The 17455-nt window shown below is 37.7% G+C and overlaps 1 protein-coding gene across 1 annotated transcript in view; it reads right to left on the reverse strand.

Moving 5' to 3' along the window:
* L3MBTL1 (L3MBTL histone methyl-lysine binding protein 1) overlaps positions 1-17251 on the reverse strand; it is a gene marked incomplete at its 3' end in the record, with an annotated part of 29817 nt that extends 12566 nt beyond the window's left edge. The window contains exons 1-13 of the mRNA XM_083361062.1: positions 17105-17251; positions 15436-15659; positions 12701-12845; positions 10746-10890; positions 9481-9607; positions 7911-7998; positions 7465-7553; positions 6250-6354; positions 5855-5990; positions 3753-3844; positions 2657-2808; positions 1753-1829; positions 87-172 (exon numbers count right to left, since the gene is read on the reverse strand). Coding sequence (XP_083217188.1) covers positions 87-172; positions 1753-1829; positions 2657-2808; positions 3753-3844; positions 5855-5990; positions 6250-6354; positions 7465-7553; positions 7911-7998; positions 9481-9607; positions 10746-10890; positions 12701-12845; positions 15436-15659; positions 17105-17240 — 1602 coding nt within the window. The 5' untranslated portion in view covers positions 17241-17251. The remainder of the gene's footprint in view (positions 1-86; positions 173-1752; positions 1830-2656; positions 2809-3752; positions 3845-5854; positions 5991-6249; positions 6355-7464; positions 7554-7910; positions 7999-9480; positions 9608-10745; positions 10891-12700; positions 12846-15435; positions 15660-17104) is intronic.
* Between the last annotated feature and the right edge of the window lie 204 nt (positions 17252-17455).

Below are 17455 nucleotides of genomic sequence, written 5' to 3' on the forward strand. Positions count from 1 at the left end.
ATAAGGTTTCCCTCCTCCCCTCTATACTTCTGGAAAACATTAAAGCCTGTATAGCAGAGATTTGGAAAAAAATACCAACGACTCACCACATTAAAAGCCCAAGTTGGCGCTGCAGAAGCACCTGTCTCTGACAAATATTTTTCCCAACAGAAGTTCTCAGGGTCAGGATAGTCTGGAAATGAAAATATCTGGGAGATGAAAAAGTTTTGCTGGAGTGGGTTTATTTAGAATAATGCACTAGTAGCAACAGACTCTGGGGAACTCAAATTGATCATCAGTGTTAGTTACTGCTAGAAACAAATCAATGGTCAATTCAAAACAGGGATTTATTATGCCTAGCATAAAAAATAAATCAATGTCTTACACCATAAATGTCTTCTCCAATACAGATGCCCTCAAAATGGAAGGACTTCAACTTCCATAAGTCTCAAAAATGGTCACTGTGCAAACCTCTAGAGTTGTGATGGCGAACCTATGGCATGCGTGCCACATGTGGCACACAGAGCCTTCTCTGTGGGCACCTGTGCCGTCGTCCCAGTCCTAGGCCTTCAGCTGGGTTTTATAAAACCTTTTCGCTTTAGGCCTCCGCTGCTGTGTGCAAAAAAAAAAAAAAGAAGATTCAACCAATCCATTTCAACTTCTCACGGGAAAAAAAAAGATCTCGCAAAGTTGGAATTGATTGATTGAACTTTTTAGTCCCACCCAGTCTGCTGTTACCACCGCAGCCACGCCCACCCAATTGGCCATGCCTACCCAATTGGCCACATCCACCCAATGGGCATGCCCACCCAGCACCTGACAATACATAAGTGGGTTTTGGGTTGCAGTTTGGGCACTCGGTCTCTAAAAGGTTTGCCATCACTGCTCTAGAGGTTTTCAGGTTGGGGAAGGCTAAGCTACAAGTTCATGACTGATTTATAAAACATTTTTCTACAGGAAGGTTGAATGCTATTTGGGGTCTATATTCCAAAACCTGGGCATACCTAAGGCAAAGAAGGGAGACAAACAAGGACAAAACCGTTTTATGTTATGTAAGTTAAGTAAAATACTTTTATTTCAGCATTTAGTTTCAAAACTTCATTTCAGGAAATCATGCACTGACATCTCTTTTAACAAAAATCCTTCCCATGATTTTATTGTACTTATTATTGTATGTAAAAGGGTTTGTGTTTTAAGAGTAAATAGCACTGTGAATTCCTATTTGATCACAAAGCAGTATCTATGATGAAAAGAGTAACCAACTAGATGGCTCATAGTATTTCCTGTATTGGAAATGCCCTTAGGAGCAGAGTTCCCCAACTTTTTGAGGTTGGCAGCCCGGAACAGTGGGAGGGGGGAAAGAAGGGATGGTTTTGGGTGTGTGTGTGTGAATGCATGTGCACGTGTGTACACAAACACCTGTTGCTCACACACATGGGGCCGCAAGCATCTGTAACACAGTGACGCGAATGTTTGCGCATGGGGCTGTGAACACCTGTGATGCCTGTGCAAAGCGAACGCGAGTGGGACTGTGTGAATGCCCGCAATGACACTTGTGTGAGTGGAGCCGTGAACGGCCATGGTGACGCTCATGCAAGTGGGGCTGTGAATGCCCGCAATGCTTGTGGCGATGTTCATGTGAGTGGGGCTGTGCACACGCACCAGCCAGCCACTCATGCAGCCCAGTGGACTGTGGCCCACAGGTTGGGGACCTCTGCCTTAGAGCATTCCTATGGCAAAAGATGGAGTAGACAACACTTAGGGATTATTCACCTTGTGGAGGAGTGAGAGGTTTTCCGTGTTCCTGACACCAACCAACAGGATGAATGTAGGGGCTACTGGGATCACACCTGCAATAAACATATGTGGCGTAGTGGTTAGAATGCAATACTGCAGGCTACTTCTGCTGACTGCCGGCTGCCAGCAGTTTGGCAGTTTGAGTCTGACTGGCTCAAGGTTGACTCAGCCTTCCATCCTTCCGAGGTCAGTAAAATGAGGATCTAGATCAGACATGTCAAACTCGCGACATCACGTGATGTCACGCAACGTATCAGGATGGTTTAGCCATTGCCGGCAATGGGATGGGCGTGGCTTCCAGATGACGCATCCGGCCTACGGACCGGCAGTTTGACATCCCTGATCTAGATTGTTGGGGACAATAGAAAAGCACTGTGAAGTGGTATATAAGTCTAACTGCTATTGCTATTATATAGTCTGTCTAAAGGTTGCTGGGGGGAGTGAGGGAATCAAGCATTGCTTTAATTATGTGCAAGTTTATTATTCATTTAAAAATAATAAGCAAAGGGTTTTTTTTTAAAATAAAGATCACATGGGATAAGATTTACATTTCCAACACAATCCTGGCAAAATGCCTATTCTTGCCCTGCACATAACAAGTAGCAATAGGAAAATGGTACCACTCCTTGACTGATATCAAGATTCCAGAAGCAAGGTACAATATCCTGATCATAGTGAAAACTCAGTGAAACAAGGATCATGACACAGTGGGAGATGGATAATCCCCACTTCCACAATTCCTGAGATTTTTTTTACTAGATAAATGTTTATCTTCTTCATCAAAAATCATTAAAAACGGCTTTCAGGTCATCATCCCATGACTTTCAATCATTGGCCACAGCAGATAGAGTATTATTGTTGGCATTCATCTCTCACCTACCAGTAGTCATATGTGTCATCCCAGTTGTCAAAGTGCACCAAAAAGCGATTGTCCACCACATCTGTCACTGTGGCCACGCATATCAAAGAAGGATTCATACGGTCCACTGCTTCAAGTTTCATCCCTACTTGGAATCCTATGGGAGCAGCATCCTACGGAATGAGAAGACAGATCATCAGGCACTTGTTACTCATGAAGCAGGTGCTGTAATCCTATAATGTAGGTGTGGCAGCATATGTATAGTGCAATTATGTATGCCAAACTATTTATGTGAGACTTTATCAACAGAAGTAGAAAAAGGCTACAGTGAAATGGGTGGCATATAAATTTAATAAACAAACAAATTACTTGGAAGTGTGAACAACTCCATGTAGTCCTAACCAGCCTATTAAAGGTAAAGGGTGATAGGAATTGTAATTCAGTAATATCTAAGGGATAATATATTCTTAACCCAAGTTTATGCTACCTGGAGATATAAAGGAATTTTATGAGGTAATCCTATGGTAGGTTAACAATTAACTGTGGCCAGAATTGTTATGGAATTGCTTGTGATGCAGAAAAGAAGTAATGTTTTCAAAAATAGTAAATTGGGAGATATAATGGTATTTTAATATTTCAATGAACTTTCAAATGGTTAAATATTAATCTGAATGAAATTATCTGTTAGCTTTAGAATAATTTGTTCCCCGCAGCAAATTCATCAATGTTAAAGGAGTCACTATTAATCATAAAGGTGTAAGTTACAAGTTCTGTGCTGCAAAAATCTGCATAATTATTACATGGCAGGAAAGGGATGCAGAAAACACTTGACTCTCTGCTGTCATCTAGTGATTCTCTCAATTTTTTTCTCAGTTTAGATATGCCAGCTCTAAGATATAATTTGATCCAGTAATTGATCAGAGTGCTACATTAATCTAATGAAATGATTTAATTAGCTGATAACTTTAATTATTACTGCAGATATGTCCAAATTGCAATTCTGATTCAAAAGATCAAGTGAAGTATTATTGTGGAATACAAGTCAGGCTCTCTCGTACTGCTATTTTAGGAATGAACAAAAGGAATTGATTTGTAAAATAAAGAAGCAGCCACTCACACTATCTGGACTTGCAAAGAGATGCTTGGGAGCTGCCTGAGCTTTGGTAATCTTCAGGTAATTGGCCCAGCTGAATTCATCTTCCTTGTAACCTAAACCCCCGTATATAAAAGAGACATAAGAGGAGACATACCAACAGAAATCAGTAGTGTTTCATTTTAGCTACAGAAGGGATCACCATCCCTTTTCAAGTGCCAAGCAATACTGCCTTATGGTATAAAATGATACTAAGATCATTTTTAAGTGATTACAATCTTGTGAAATTTCAGTAATTTCACAAGCTGTTACATGTTCTCACTCAAAAATTGATAATATTTCTGGTGAGAGCTTGAACATCTGAGATTGCCATTTGTATTCTGAAGTTAACATTTCATTGTGCACTTTTATGAATGTGACTTGGAGGGCTTGCAAATACCACATTGTGCCACCTTTGTTCTGTAGCAATAATGAAGACAGTTGTTTCTAAGGGCACCTTCAGTATATTGACTTTCCTTATCATACTACGAGAACCCCAGAAGACACAGTTTACAGTAGTAAGATATTCCAATCAAGGCCAGAGCTCTCTCACAAGATTAGGGTTAGGATTCTTCTGATATATACATATATAGCTTTCAATTACTGTATATGGATGCACACTTGCAATCCGTAGCTTTCATGATGTGGAGTTATAAGAAATTTGAGCATGTGTAGTTAGTATAACATTCCAGTTATCCTAATAAGGGTATTGCCTTTGTTGAATTTGTATTTGTGCTTCTCACAGGTAACACAGTTATAACTGCGTTTTATGTAGCACTCTGAATTCTATTTAACTTCATCTCAAGAATCTGAAGAATCAAAAATAAGTTATATTTCCTGATTTGTTGTTATCTCTTATTTTGGGTTGCAATTCTCCATATTAACTATATTCATAACAGAAGTTTAACCAAACTTAATCAAGAATGGTTCCCATACATAAAATGTATCATACAGCATGACACATTTATAGTTTGGCTTCTAAGGGGGCTTAAATGTTGATAAAAGTTGTAAATTAGCATAATCATTAAAAAAGGGAAATTAGAAACCAAACAGCCTTTATTTTCAATTATTTTTCCTTTTTTGTTTCTGTTGCCTATTTTCCTTTGTCTATTTTCTTGTTTTCTCAACATGCCTAAACAAGTAACAATACAATGGAGACCTTAGTATCTTGTAATCAACTGAAGACAGAAATCTTTATTGTATAACAAATATCCTGATGTAATATGCAGCTGCTTCTTAATGCTATATCCAGTTTTAGTTGTAAATGCTAAATTACCTTGTTTATTAATATCAACATTTTAAATCATAGTTTTTATTTATTTTATTTATTTATACCCCACCTTTATTGTTTTTAAATGACACAAGGTGGAGAACATATCTAACACATTTTCTATTTTCCCCACAACAATAACTCTGTGAAGTGAATTGGGCTGAGAGAGAGTGACTGGCCCAAGGTCACCCAGCTGACTTTCACAGCTAAGTTGGTAGTTGAACTCACTGATACTGATATAATGTCTTTTCTTTTCTTTTTAATGTTAATGATTTAAATTGCTTAAACATTAGAGTATTAATAGTATCTTGTCAACACTGTATAAATACTACTGTGTCAAAATAATGTATTACGCATGGCTTATAACAATATATACTGTATATATATTATTACAGAATAAGAATGACAGAGTTGGAAGGGACCTTGGAGGTCTTCTTTCTCAGGCAGAAAACCCTCCACCATTTCAGACAAATGGCTCTCCAGTCTCTTCTTAAAAACTTCCAGTGTTGGAGCATTCACAACTTCTGGAGTCAAGTTTTCCCACTGATTAATTGTTCCAATTGTCAGGAAATTTCTCCTTATTTCTAGGTTGCTTCTCTCCTTGAACATATTGCTTGCCAAAATATGCTGGAAAATTTTTCTTGATGTTCTTGTAGGCTTTTAAAAGAGTTACACAGTGATACAAAAACGGAATGAATCTGACTTAGCAATTTAGCTTTGGAAAAACTAGAAACTGAAACTTAGAGATTCGTTCACCTCTGCAAAAGGAAAACCTTTTGGACATGAGCCTCTAAATGCACTGTCCTAAACGACCTACCTTTGGGAGGTTGAAGTTTATGTCCCGTTTTCTCAAACCAGCCAGCAGGATGAATATTGGCAGAGTCAGCATTCAGCCAAAAATCATGGCATTCAGAATAGCCATCAAAATGAAGTCGCATCCTGTAGCCACATATCTGCATGCAGAAAAAGCAACAGAAACACATGGACTATAGTATTAAATCAGCATGTGCTGCTTTTCACTGATATTTTATGCTATTTTATGAAGATGACAACCTTTTGCCCCTATTTTTAGTTTTAGTGCTACCTGCAACTAGGTTGCATAGTTCACCCTAAAATGAATGGAGAGCTTTAAAGTACATAAATGAAAGAAACTGGGGCAAACAAAAAAATTGCTGAGCTAGAACGATATACAACAGTATAAACTCATCTCACCTCGGCTACAGTGAGAATAAAATACATTGAGGGGTGCTGAGGATCTATCCCTTCCAGTTTCATTCCCACTTTGAAACCATTCTTATTTTGGGTAGTCGACTGGTGCTAAACAGGACAAATCACAAAAAAATGTAAGAGGTACTTAATTTCTTCTAATGACACATTTATGTTATTAAATGGAAATTACTGCAATAAGACAACAGAGATTAATATGGCACCTTAACCATGATGGCAGCTCCCATATGATTACAAACTTTGCCTCATGTTTCTGCTTCTATTAGAAACAGAGGTTCAGTACACATGTTTTGAGGACTTGAAATATGTCAAAATAATAAACCTATCTCTGCACTTTTACTCTCTGTTGTGATAGGTTCAGCACTGGTACAGATGGTACAGGTGGTCTTTAACTTATGACCACAATCGGGACCAGAATTTCCATTGCTAAGCACGGTGGCAGTTAAAGCAGTTGTGCCTGATTTTACAACTTTTTTTTGTAATGGTTGCAAGTGAATCACTGCAGTTGTTAAGTGAATCACAGTCATTAAGCAAACCAGGCTTCCATCATTGACTTTGCTTGTTGGAAGGCCAGCTGGGAAGATTGCAAATGGCGATCACGTGATCCTAGAAGATGCAACCATCAGAAATACATGCCAGTTGCCAAGTACCCAAATTTTAATCACGTAATACGGGGATGCTGCAACACTTGTAAGTGTAAGGACTGGCCATAAATCATCTTTTTCCGTGTTACTATAATTTTGGCTACTAAATGAATGGTTGTTAAGTCAAAGGACTACCTGTAAAAGAAGAGAACCTGATTTCATTTTTTTTCTTCCAAAACAAAATAACCTGCTACCTTTAAATTTCACTTGACTTTCCAATGCTTAATGGCCCTAAAAAGAAAACTACCTTCCTTTATCTATATCCCAGAATGCATGCAGGTTTATTATTTTTCTTTCTGATGAGCATTACCACAAATGTTTTTTTTCTTTCCTAACTTTGCTTTAGACTGAAATTTGAGAAGTACATATGTGTTAAGGAAAATCTCTCTAGTAAAAAGAGGTTCCTATAGTAACCATTCAAACATCACTGGAACCAGAAAGAAGAATCAGATTCTCTTAAGAGAAAAGAATCAATGATTACAGCATAAATATGTTGACTGACAGAAAAATATCAAAACTTCATAAAGATAGCAGGTAAAAGAATACTGTAACTCACTTCTTGGAACAGATTTAAAGGGGCAGCTGTGGCTTTTCGTTCTTCTAGGTATGATGCCCAGGTCCAACTTTCTGCCTTCTCATTGGAAACTAAAAATATCAGAAAATGGAACAAATGAAATTTCTAAAACATTACGTTAAGTGACATTTAGACATCTAGGGCAAAGTTTAGGATATTCCTCTTTCCAAAATTATAGCCCTCATCTGCTTTCAGCTACTGAAGACTGGATGTTGTATTTTACTCAAAGGCATCAGGTTCTTCCTTTTATTCTGCACTTGTACTTTTTGGCTGCAGATACCAGCCTGTAGAAGGGTCAGGCATAACCAGACTGCACCTCAGAATGAACATATAAGAAAAACATAAACTCTGCCAGAACATACTGTTTCATATTTGGGGATTATTAAAGATATTATAGTTGCTCAAAGGAAGTCATGCTATATGCTTACCAAGCTGACTGGCATTCCATTCTTCGTTACTATTATTAGTAGCAGGAAGTTCTCCTCCTGAGCCATTTATTTCCTCCTGCTTTAGTTCCTAAGATACATAAACAAAATCTCTTACTTATGGGGATACCAGGACGTTTGAGGGAGGCTTTCTTAGAAGGGGAACACTACACACTTGGGAGAAGGGATAACATAATAATTAAAAGTGATTAAATTCCAACTTAATTACATTGGATATATACAAATAACATTATTCCTCATGAATGTTAATACTAAAGATAAACAATATTTGTGATATAAGCTCAAGGCATAAGCTTTTAAAATTCCCTTCATCAGATCTACAAAGTGTTATAAATGCCTGTGATGGATGACAGGGACTGCAAACAGGTCAGTGGAAAATAAAACACAGATGTGAGAATAACCTTATTACACTGGCATTTTCAAAATATTTGCTGGATATGACGCAGACATTCTCACATTAGTGAGTTGATTAACACAATGCAAAGTGTGAAAAAAATCTTGATTCCTCTTTAAGCCACAGAAGAGAGACATGTACCTCTCAATAACCCCAAGAAGCTTTGAAAGCACCAAGAAGAATATTGCTGACTTAGTGGTGTCTACAGGCTCCATGTATCATAAATTTGCTGTTTTTATGACACTACAAAACTCTGCTTCCATAAGATCAGTTCCATTGTGTTGATACAAAATAAAAACTTGTACTCCAGAAATCTTTATGGTTATAATGTATATATTTGTAAGTTTAAAAAGTTAAAAGAATTGTCAAGTAATAAATTATTTCAAAACCACAGATAGGCCTCTTTCAAATGACAGCTAGCTTTCACTATATCCAAAATTGCCAGCACTATTTTTATTTCTGCACAATGAAGCCTGACTGTCCTCACCTTCTCCCCTTGATCCTTGAGTTTTGCCCTGCTGGCCAACAGAAAACTATATGAAATGGTCTCTACCTAGCACTCTACCTTGTTTTCCCCATTATTTTTGTTTTTTGCAAAGAGTCAAACTATAACTACAAAGAAAAACCAACAAAAGTTGATGTCTCTGGTGCAGCAAAGCTGCTTCTCAAAGCATCCAGTAGAAAGTAGGGGAATAATGGCAAGGTGCCATGGCACATCCAACTTAGAAAAAGAATGGATACCCCAATATTCCGTACCAACCTTGTATCTAGAAGAACCCATATTTAGAATATAACAGTCACTTAGAAGCAGAATCTTGATCATTGAGGGAACAGAGGACAGATATTAACATCTTTTTCCTCTCTGGAAGTCCTATACGTTACACATGCAAATAGATATGCATATGTTATGTCCTGCCTACGCATCATTCTTTTATATCTGTGAGGCACCAAAGACTTTAAGGCAGCTGTACCTCCCTCCTGAACTAAAAAATAGTTGCCCATCCCTACTCTGTAGTGTCCACTGGTAACAGCTATGGCTCCATGGTCTAACTGGCTCTAATATAGGCCAGTCCAGTGAGTAAGGAAGCATGTATACCAGGAAAAATATGCCGCTATCAGATTCTACTGCAAATACATGCAAGAACATCCCAGTCACACCATTTGCTCTGATTCTTCCTCTTCCTCCTCTGAAGGGCTTTGATAATCTTTCCTCTTCCGTTTCTTTACTGGCTTGAGAAGTTCAGTAGTGTTGGTGATGCCAGCAGAATTCTCCACAATGACAGACCTGCAAAAACAACACCCAAACTTACAGATTCTCCAGATAATGTTTCTCAAGCAATGAGAGTTGGGTTAATACCAGAACATGCTACTGCAACAACATTGATATAATACAATAAATGTATTTTTTCAAGAGACACACTCCAAGGTTAACATTTTTAAAGAGCCTTGGTGGAGCAGTGGGCTAATGCCGCCTTAAATAACACCAGCTGCCTGCAATTAGTGCAGGTTCGCATCCCACCAGGCTCAAGGTTGACTCAGCCTTCCATCCTTCCGAGGTAGGTAAAACGAGGACCCAGATTGTTGGGGGCAATTAAGCTGACTTTGTAATAATGCCGCTTGGGGTGTGTGTGAAAGCCCTAATAAGCAGGCATATACATAGAATGAAGGCTACTGCTAAGCTTGTAAGCCGCCCTGAGTCTTCGGAGAAGGGCGGCATATAAATGGAATTAAAAAAAGCAACAAAACATTCATACTACACCTACCAACAGCATTTCCACTAGAGGATGCTGCAATAAACCTTAGATAAAATTGATTCATGCAATTTAATTCTGTTTCTCAACTATAATTTTAATTGGAAAATCAAGACTAATAACACTGATAGTAAGTCCATGCTTGACATTCATCACTACAAAGCAATTTTGACATCATATTCTTATACTTACACTATCCCGCTTCTGAACAAAAAAAAGAAATCAAAATGCCTCAATCTAGATGAAAAATATTTGGAATTGGGAACATACATTCTGGCAAGGTTGATGAGATTCCTATACAGACATTCCTATACCCCTTGCAAAATCCTTAGGTCAAAAGACCTACGGAGAAAGTCCACTTAATATATTTGCAGGTTGTCCTTGTCTACAGAGTTCACTAACTTCTGGGAGTTGAAATCCATACATCTTAAAGCTGATAAGGTTGAAAAACACTGATGTAACCTAAGTTACATAAATTTGTCTATATTAATTATTCAGCATTAATAGATGCTCTTTTGCCCAACTGCTCCTTTAAAACAAGATTTATAGTATTTCTTTCTGTCCATGGAAGAAAGAGAAAAACAACAGAAATAAGACATAAAAAGGTGGATTAATTTTTCTTCTCTCCCTAGTTCCTCTCCCCACCCCCTTTAAAGACAACATCTTTGTTACCTTTCTTTGAATTGCCGGTGACAGTTCTCACTACAAAATGCCCGGCCTTCCTGGGTTGATCCAGAGATATTTCTTCGGCCACAGGTATTGCAGTGGTATAGGTTGTCTACCGTTGGAAGTTTAAGAGGCTCTGGAATATCTGATTCTACAGAAATCAGAAAGTGAAAAGCTCAAATAAGTCACATCAATATTACAATAATGAGAACATTTTCTGGGTCAGGCTAAATTGCAGAATTACAATCCAGTAGGCTGAGCTCCAGGTATGTTCTGTGTGCCAATTACTCAGACATATTTTAGGCCAAGGATGCAGAATGAAAATATACCAACCTATGTTTCACAGCTCAGACCATGATCAGAGTAGCAGAAGCTCAACATTTGGAACATCTCTTTTACATTTTTCAGTGTTTGTGGGGCTTTAAGTTTCAGAATGACACCTTATGCTTTGCAAAGGTTTTAAGGAAATTAATTTTAATTAATTTTAATTTTAATTAAGGAATTAATTAATTCAATTAATTAATTAATTAATTAACTGGAAATTCTAAAATTCCTCTCTACAAACGGTCCCTGGAATCATCCATTCTGAAATGCATCCCTTTGCATTTTGTACAAGGTCTGGCGAAGCCTCAAGCAGATAAAAAATATGTGGGCTTATGATTAATAGTTATAAAGATTATCATATAGAGAAAGTAGAAATATTATGGATTCTGGAATACTGTCCAACTGTTTAATAGCAGCTCCAACTTGACTATGAGAGATGAAGGAGGGGCCTTAAGAATGAAGCAATTAGCAGCATTCTAAGTTACTGTCTGATTGCCTCTTTCCTAACTGTCTATGAAGATTCTCAGTCATCCAGGTCATAGTTATCCCAAAGATGTTTTTTTCATGAGGCAACTGGACTTCCTTGTTTTTCTTTGAAGATGTTTCTCTTCTCATCCAAGAAGCTTCTTCAGCTTTGACCCTGAAGACACAGATAAGCCTCCAAGTAGCTGTAATGACTCGCTAAAAGAGTGCAAATGAACAGCTGTCTGCAGGAGTATAAAATCTTTCCAGACTGAAGCTTCTTGGATGAGGAGCAAAACACCTTCAGAGAAAAACAGGAAAGTCCAGTTGCCTCATGAAAAAACATCTTTGGGAACCCTTTCCTAACATTTTTACATTAGCCATATTTTTATGGATTTATTTTCCTTTGCAACCCCTTGCTGAATCCAAACTAGTTTTAAAGTCAATCCTCTCCTGCTATATCAGTTTGGTACATTTTTCTTTGTTTTTCAGAGAGTAACCCTGCTGACCAATAAAATGATGGATAGGTTATCTAAGACATACACAAAATTTATTTGCAACATTCCTTTGGGACTGGAAAGAACTAAATGATACACAAACACATGTTATCCTGGGTAACACAGAATGATCAGGACTAGAGGAAAAGATTGCTTGAGGAATTATAACTAGAGAATTCACACAGGAAATCATCTATGAAATTCATGAAGTATTAAGAGCAATTAGTTATAACTTTTAACAGGCTCCACATTGCCATGGTTTAGTAGAACCTACTCTTGTGGAAATGATTACCGTATTTTTCTGTGTATAAGATGCTATTTTTTTCCTGCAAACACCCTGTTCAAAAATCAGGTGCGTCTTATACAAGTGCAGCATCTTATACACAGAAAAATAATGGTAAACTCCGCAGCCCAGGGCATGCCTGTGTGAGTTGCCATGCCGCCTGGTGCAGGTGTCAAGCCCCTGTGGGCTTGCCACTAATGGGAGGGGGAAGGGGGCAAGATTGTTGGTCGGCTGAACTTCCGGATTTGCCGGCTCAGCTGTTTGGCACTCCACCGAACAGCTGATCGGCGTGGAAAAACTTGCCTACCAGAGCATCTTATAAAAGGGTGCGTCTTATAAAGAGAAAAATACAGTATATAAAGGTTTGTATGCTTTCCCCCCCTTCCAATCCTCACCTGGAGTCCTGATGGGATTGCCCTTGCAGGTAAGTACTACCCCATCATCCCCATTTCTTTCTGGCTGACACTCTTGTAGGGGCTCTGCAGGTGAAGGTTTGTCAGCACTAACTACTTTCACTGTCCCATATTCATTTATTCGAAACTGTGTTAATACAAGATGGAAAGAAAAAGTTAATGGAGGAGCAAGCAGAAAATCTGGGGCATGACAATATTGTGATGGAGTGAAAACTCACCTATTTGAACAAGCCAGCCTGGTCTGATGGGTTTGGGGTATTTTAATTTTAATTGTAATTTTAATTAATTTTATTGCAATTGGGCTTTTCTATTTAATTCTTATCTTAACTTTTGTATATTGTATCTTTATTGCATTTTATTGCCCTGTACACCGCCTTGAGTCCTTCGGGAGAAGGGCGGTATAGAAATTAAATAAATAAACAAACAAACAAACAAATAAATAAATAAATAAAATAAAAATAAACTGCTCTTCTTTCACTGAGTGTAGGAAAACATACCTAGAATCATCTTGGTTTACCTTCAGAGAAACTTTGTGAAGTAAGCTGGACTGCAAAACAGCAGCTAACTCAATGCGTGCTTTGGGTAATATGCATGACATCAGGAGTTCAGGAACAATGGGGATACTTGCAAGAGTATAGATTTAGTAAAAGAATGTTGTAATGGATGATCACTAGGTATACTGTATTTAAGAGGCTGGCCTAAATTCCTTTTAAAAATTTTCAATGATAGATTCTAGATCTCAATTAAATAATCAATCTCAAGTTGGAATTGCAATTTTCTTTAAGTATATAAATGCTATTGAGGGTACCTAGGAACAAGCGTCATTCTTCAGCAAGACTCTGAATGCCAAACCCAGGTTCTCATCATGTTTTCCCTTTTTGTGTGCTACTGAAAGACCTAGTATAGATAGACCTTGACCTATGAACATAATTGAGCCCAGAACTACACTCTTAAGTTGTTGCAGTCATTACATCAGTCATTTTATGACTTCTTCTGTGCAGTGGTCATTAAGCAAATCCATTTTATCCAATAGGCATTTTTTGTCAGAAACCGGAAGTAAACACCAAATTTTTTTTTATTGAAAAGTTTTAACATACATTTTATCTTTAACAGTCCCCTCTCCCCCTCCCCCCCCCACTTCCCAGAGCTAAGTACAAGGTATAAAAACAAAAAAAAACCAATCATAAACATCCATATGCTAACAACCATAAACTCTAAAATCTATCACTCTCTGGCTCATATAGGATAATACAAACACTATTAATATTAAATATATATAGAAAAAAAAGGGAAAAAAGAAAAAGAAAAGGAAGACTTATTCAAATGCTACATGAAACTTTTTAGTCCTATATTTGTTCTGGATATACTCAATCCATTTTCTCCATTCCATAATATAACGTTCTTGCGAGTGATCTTTCAAATAAGCCGAAATCTTTGCCATCTCTGCCAGGTCAGAAACCTTTAAAGTCCATTCTTCTATGGTCGGCAGTTCCTCCTTCTTCCAATACTGACCTATTAAGAGTCTTGCTGCCGTAATTAAATTCAACATCAACTTAGTGTCCACAACCGTAGCATCTGTAATTATTCCCAACAAAAAAAGTTGCGGACAAAACTTTATCCTTTGCTTGAAAATCTTCTGCATATTCCACCAAATTTTTATCCAAAAGGCCTTAACCTTTTTGCAAGTCCACCATATGTGAAAATATGTTGCATCTTCATCACCACACCTCCAGCATTTTGGCTGATAATTAGGGTACATACTTGCAAGCTTTTTAGGATCTAGATGCCATCTATAAAACATTTTATAAAAGTTCTCTCTTAAATTTTGAGCTTGTGTAAACTTTACGTTCCTCACCCAAATCTTTTCCCACGTGTCCATTGTAATAACTTCTTGGATGTTTTGGGCCCATTTTATCATACAATCCTTAACAAGTTCTGTTTCTGAGTCAATCTCTATCAATGCAAGATATATCCGTTTAATATGTGCTGGTCCCTGATTTCTAATTTGCTTTATCAGATTTTCATCAGTCATTGTAAAACCAGTTTTCTGGTCTTCTTTCCACCTGGCCCGTAACTGAATATATTGAAACCAAGTTTGAACAATCTTCTCATCTCGCAAGAGGCTGTATGGTTTCAAACACCAGACATTTCTTTCCAAACTTAAAATCTCCTTATACGTAGTCACATCATGTTTAAAACCAACATTTATATTTTCTATTGCGTGTTTTGGAATTGCCCACAAAGGTATCTTACAGTCTAACTTATGTCTATACTTCTTCCAAACTCTCAGCAATGCCTGTCTTAAAATATGCACTCTAAACACATTATCTACCTTCTTATCATACAACAAATATGCATGCCAGCCAAACAGCAAACCTTTTTTTTTTAACTACAATTTTTGGTGGTGTAAACACCAAAAATTGTAGTTAAAAAAAAAAGGTCAAAAATTGCATTCATGTGACTGGGGAGATGCAACCAGCCATAAAAATGAGATAGTTGCCAAACACCCAAAATGTAATTGCAGGTGTGTGTGTCTGCATAGTCAGTCCCTGTAAGTTCAAAAGTAGCTTTGGGGGGAGGTGTCTGTCATCACTCTGAATGGTTGGTAAGTGGCTATTCGTAAGACTAACTTGTATACTATATATCAATCGAGTCCTACTCCTGAAAATTGCCCATACACACCTGAGAACAAAAAAAAAGAGTCTTCATTGATTTACCCTTAGGTTGCTCCCAGGGAGAGTGGCAATCCCATCTTTCCATTCCAGATCCCGGATGGTGTTGCAAAGCTGCACTCCGCTGATCTGAGGGATGACCGTCGCTGTGATGGGCTCATTCCCCACACCCTCTCTTGGCCTCTCGGTCCCCATGTTTTTCTGAGCTTCTCGGGGGAATCGCTGGATTTCTAAGGTGTTCACTGGAAGGTTTATAGTAGTTGTGGTTGCTTATGAAGAAAAAAAGCAATATAGTATACACATACTGATATATATACAGGCAAATAATTACCTTTGAGCAAAGGTCACCCCATTTTATTGCAGAGCAATATAATCCAGATATAGGTGAGTGCTGAAAGGGAATATGAATGAAAGTGGAAAATTCCTAAGCTTTACAAATAGTAAAAAATCAGTGAGCTGCAAATATGTGTCTTGAATAATCCCCAGCATTCCATTTTGGCTACAGAGTCTTCCTGCAGTGAGGACAACACTTCTGCCTGCTGTTTGGCATTTTGGGGAGGCTGGAAGCTTTTATCCCTTAAAGCCTCCCTCCTTCACCCAATAGAAATGATTTCCCTTGAACATTTTCTCTTTGTCAAATCCAGTGTGTTCTGATATCATGAGAGCACACCACATTCTTGTATGGCCTCTGCACTCTCCAAAAAGCACAGGAAGTTCTCATGATATCTTTGGATGCTCTGGAAGCACAAAAGAATGTGGTATGCTCTCACTGACCTCCAGACTCTCTGGAAGTTGTGTGAAAGGTCATGTGGCTCTGGAGCTTCTGAAAATTGTGCAAGAATTGAGTATGCTTTCCTGCTCTTTTCAGAGGCTGCAAGGCAACACAAGAGCATTCTCTGAAGATCCAAATCTTGTGTGACCCAAAACTGTCTTGGATAGGCAGTTTTTTTCTGAGAGACAAAGACAAATAGAAAAATATTTATAATTATGTATGTTTTTTTAATTTATTAATTTTTTATGCTGCCCATCTCATTATCCCAAGCAGCTTTTTGTTATAAATTGTTTATTTTGTCTGGAGTGGGGTGACAGTTAAGTTAGGTATTTTCCGGATTTTTGACACACCGAGCCCCCTCACTGTCCTAGAGTATAACCTCATGATTTGTGATAGATAGAATAGATGGAAGTTGTAATCTAACATGTCTGCAAATGTTAAGTTGTTTAAAATCAAGATATATAACTGCAACATACTTCCTTCTCCTACAAATGCTGTAATAAATAGGGGATCTTTGGCTTCAAAAGCAAATATTTGTAATATAATGATAAAATAACATGAATGCTGAAACTCCTTAGGTCTGCAGCCTATAATTGTAAATAATAATATTAAAATATTTTTAGTGTAATTATGATACCCATTGTTTAAAATGTATTTGCAGTTTGCGAGTGCATTAATTCTCTGTACTTTATGTGATATATACCTGGGCTTATGTGAAAAAGATCAACATTCAAGCAAAATATATTGTTGCAACATCTTACAACTTTCTAGAAATGTCTTTTACTAATGTATGATCAACTTGAAAAATATAGAACCAACTAAATGAGGAAAATCGACTTAGCTGTGTATATGATCTGGCATTATAGGCATAAAAATGGAAAAAAGGAACTCCAAAAGTACTAGAGGCAGAAAATTAACAACCTTCAGCATTTGAGCACTCACCTGGTATGATGAAGGTAGTTGCTGGTAAGTGGGCATTTTGCACAGTATTTTCACTGGCCACCAAATGAACGCTGACTTCCCCAGTTGTATTTCCTTTTGTGCTTCTTATCACCTCCATCTCTGCTCGCCCATCCATCACTTACCTAAACACACAGGGTATAATTGGAATCAGCAAGTATAGATCCCATGAAACCAGCGGAGAATTAGTACATACCTTATGCCAGCCTTCTCTAATTTTGTGACCTCCATTTTATTAAGACTGCAGATCCCAGAATTTCAAGCTAGGATAGACGACAGGGAACTTCTCTATTAGAAAATAGCTGCCAAGGTGAACATTACCAATCATGATAA

This window comes from Vipera ursinii (genome assembly GCF_947247035.1).
Source record: "Vipera ursinii genome assembly, chromosome: 3".
Classification (NCBI taxonomy): Eukaryota; Metazoa; Chordata; class Lepidosauria; order Squamata; family Viperidae; genus Vipera; species Vipera ursinii.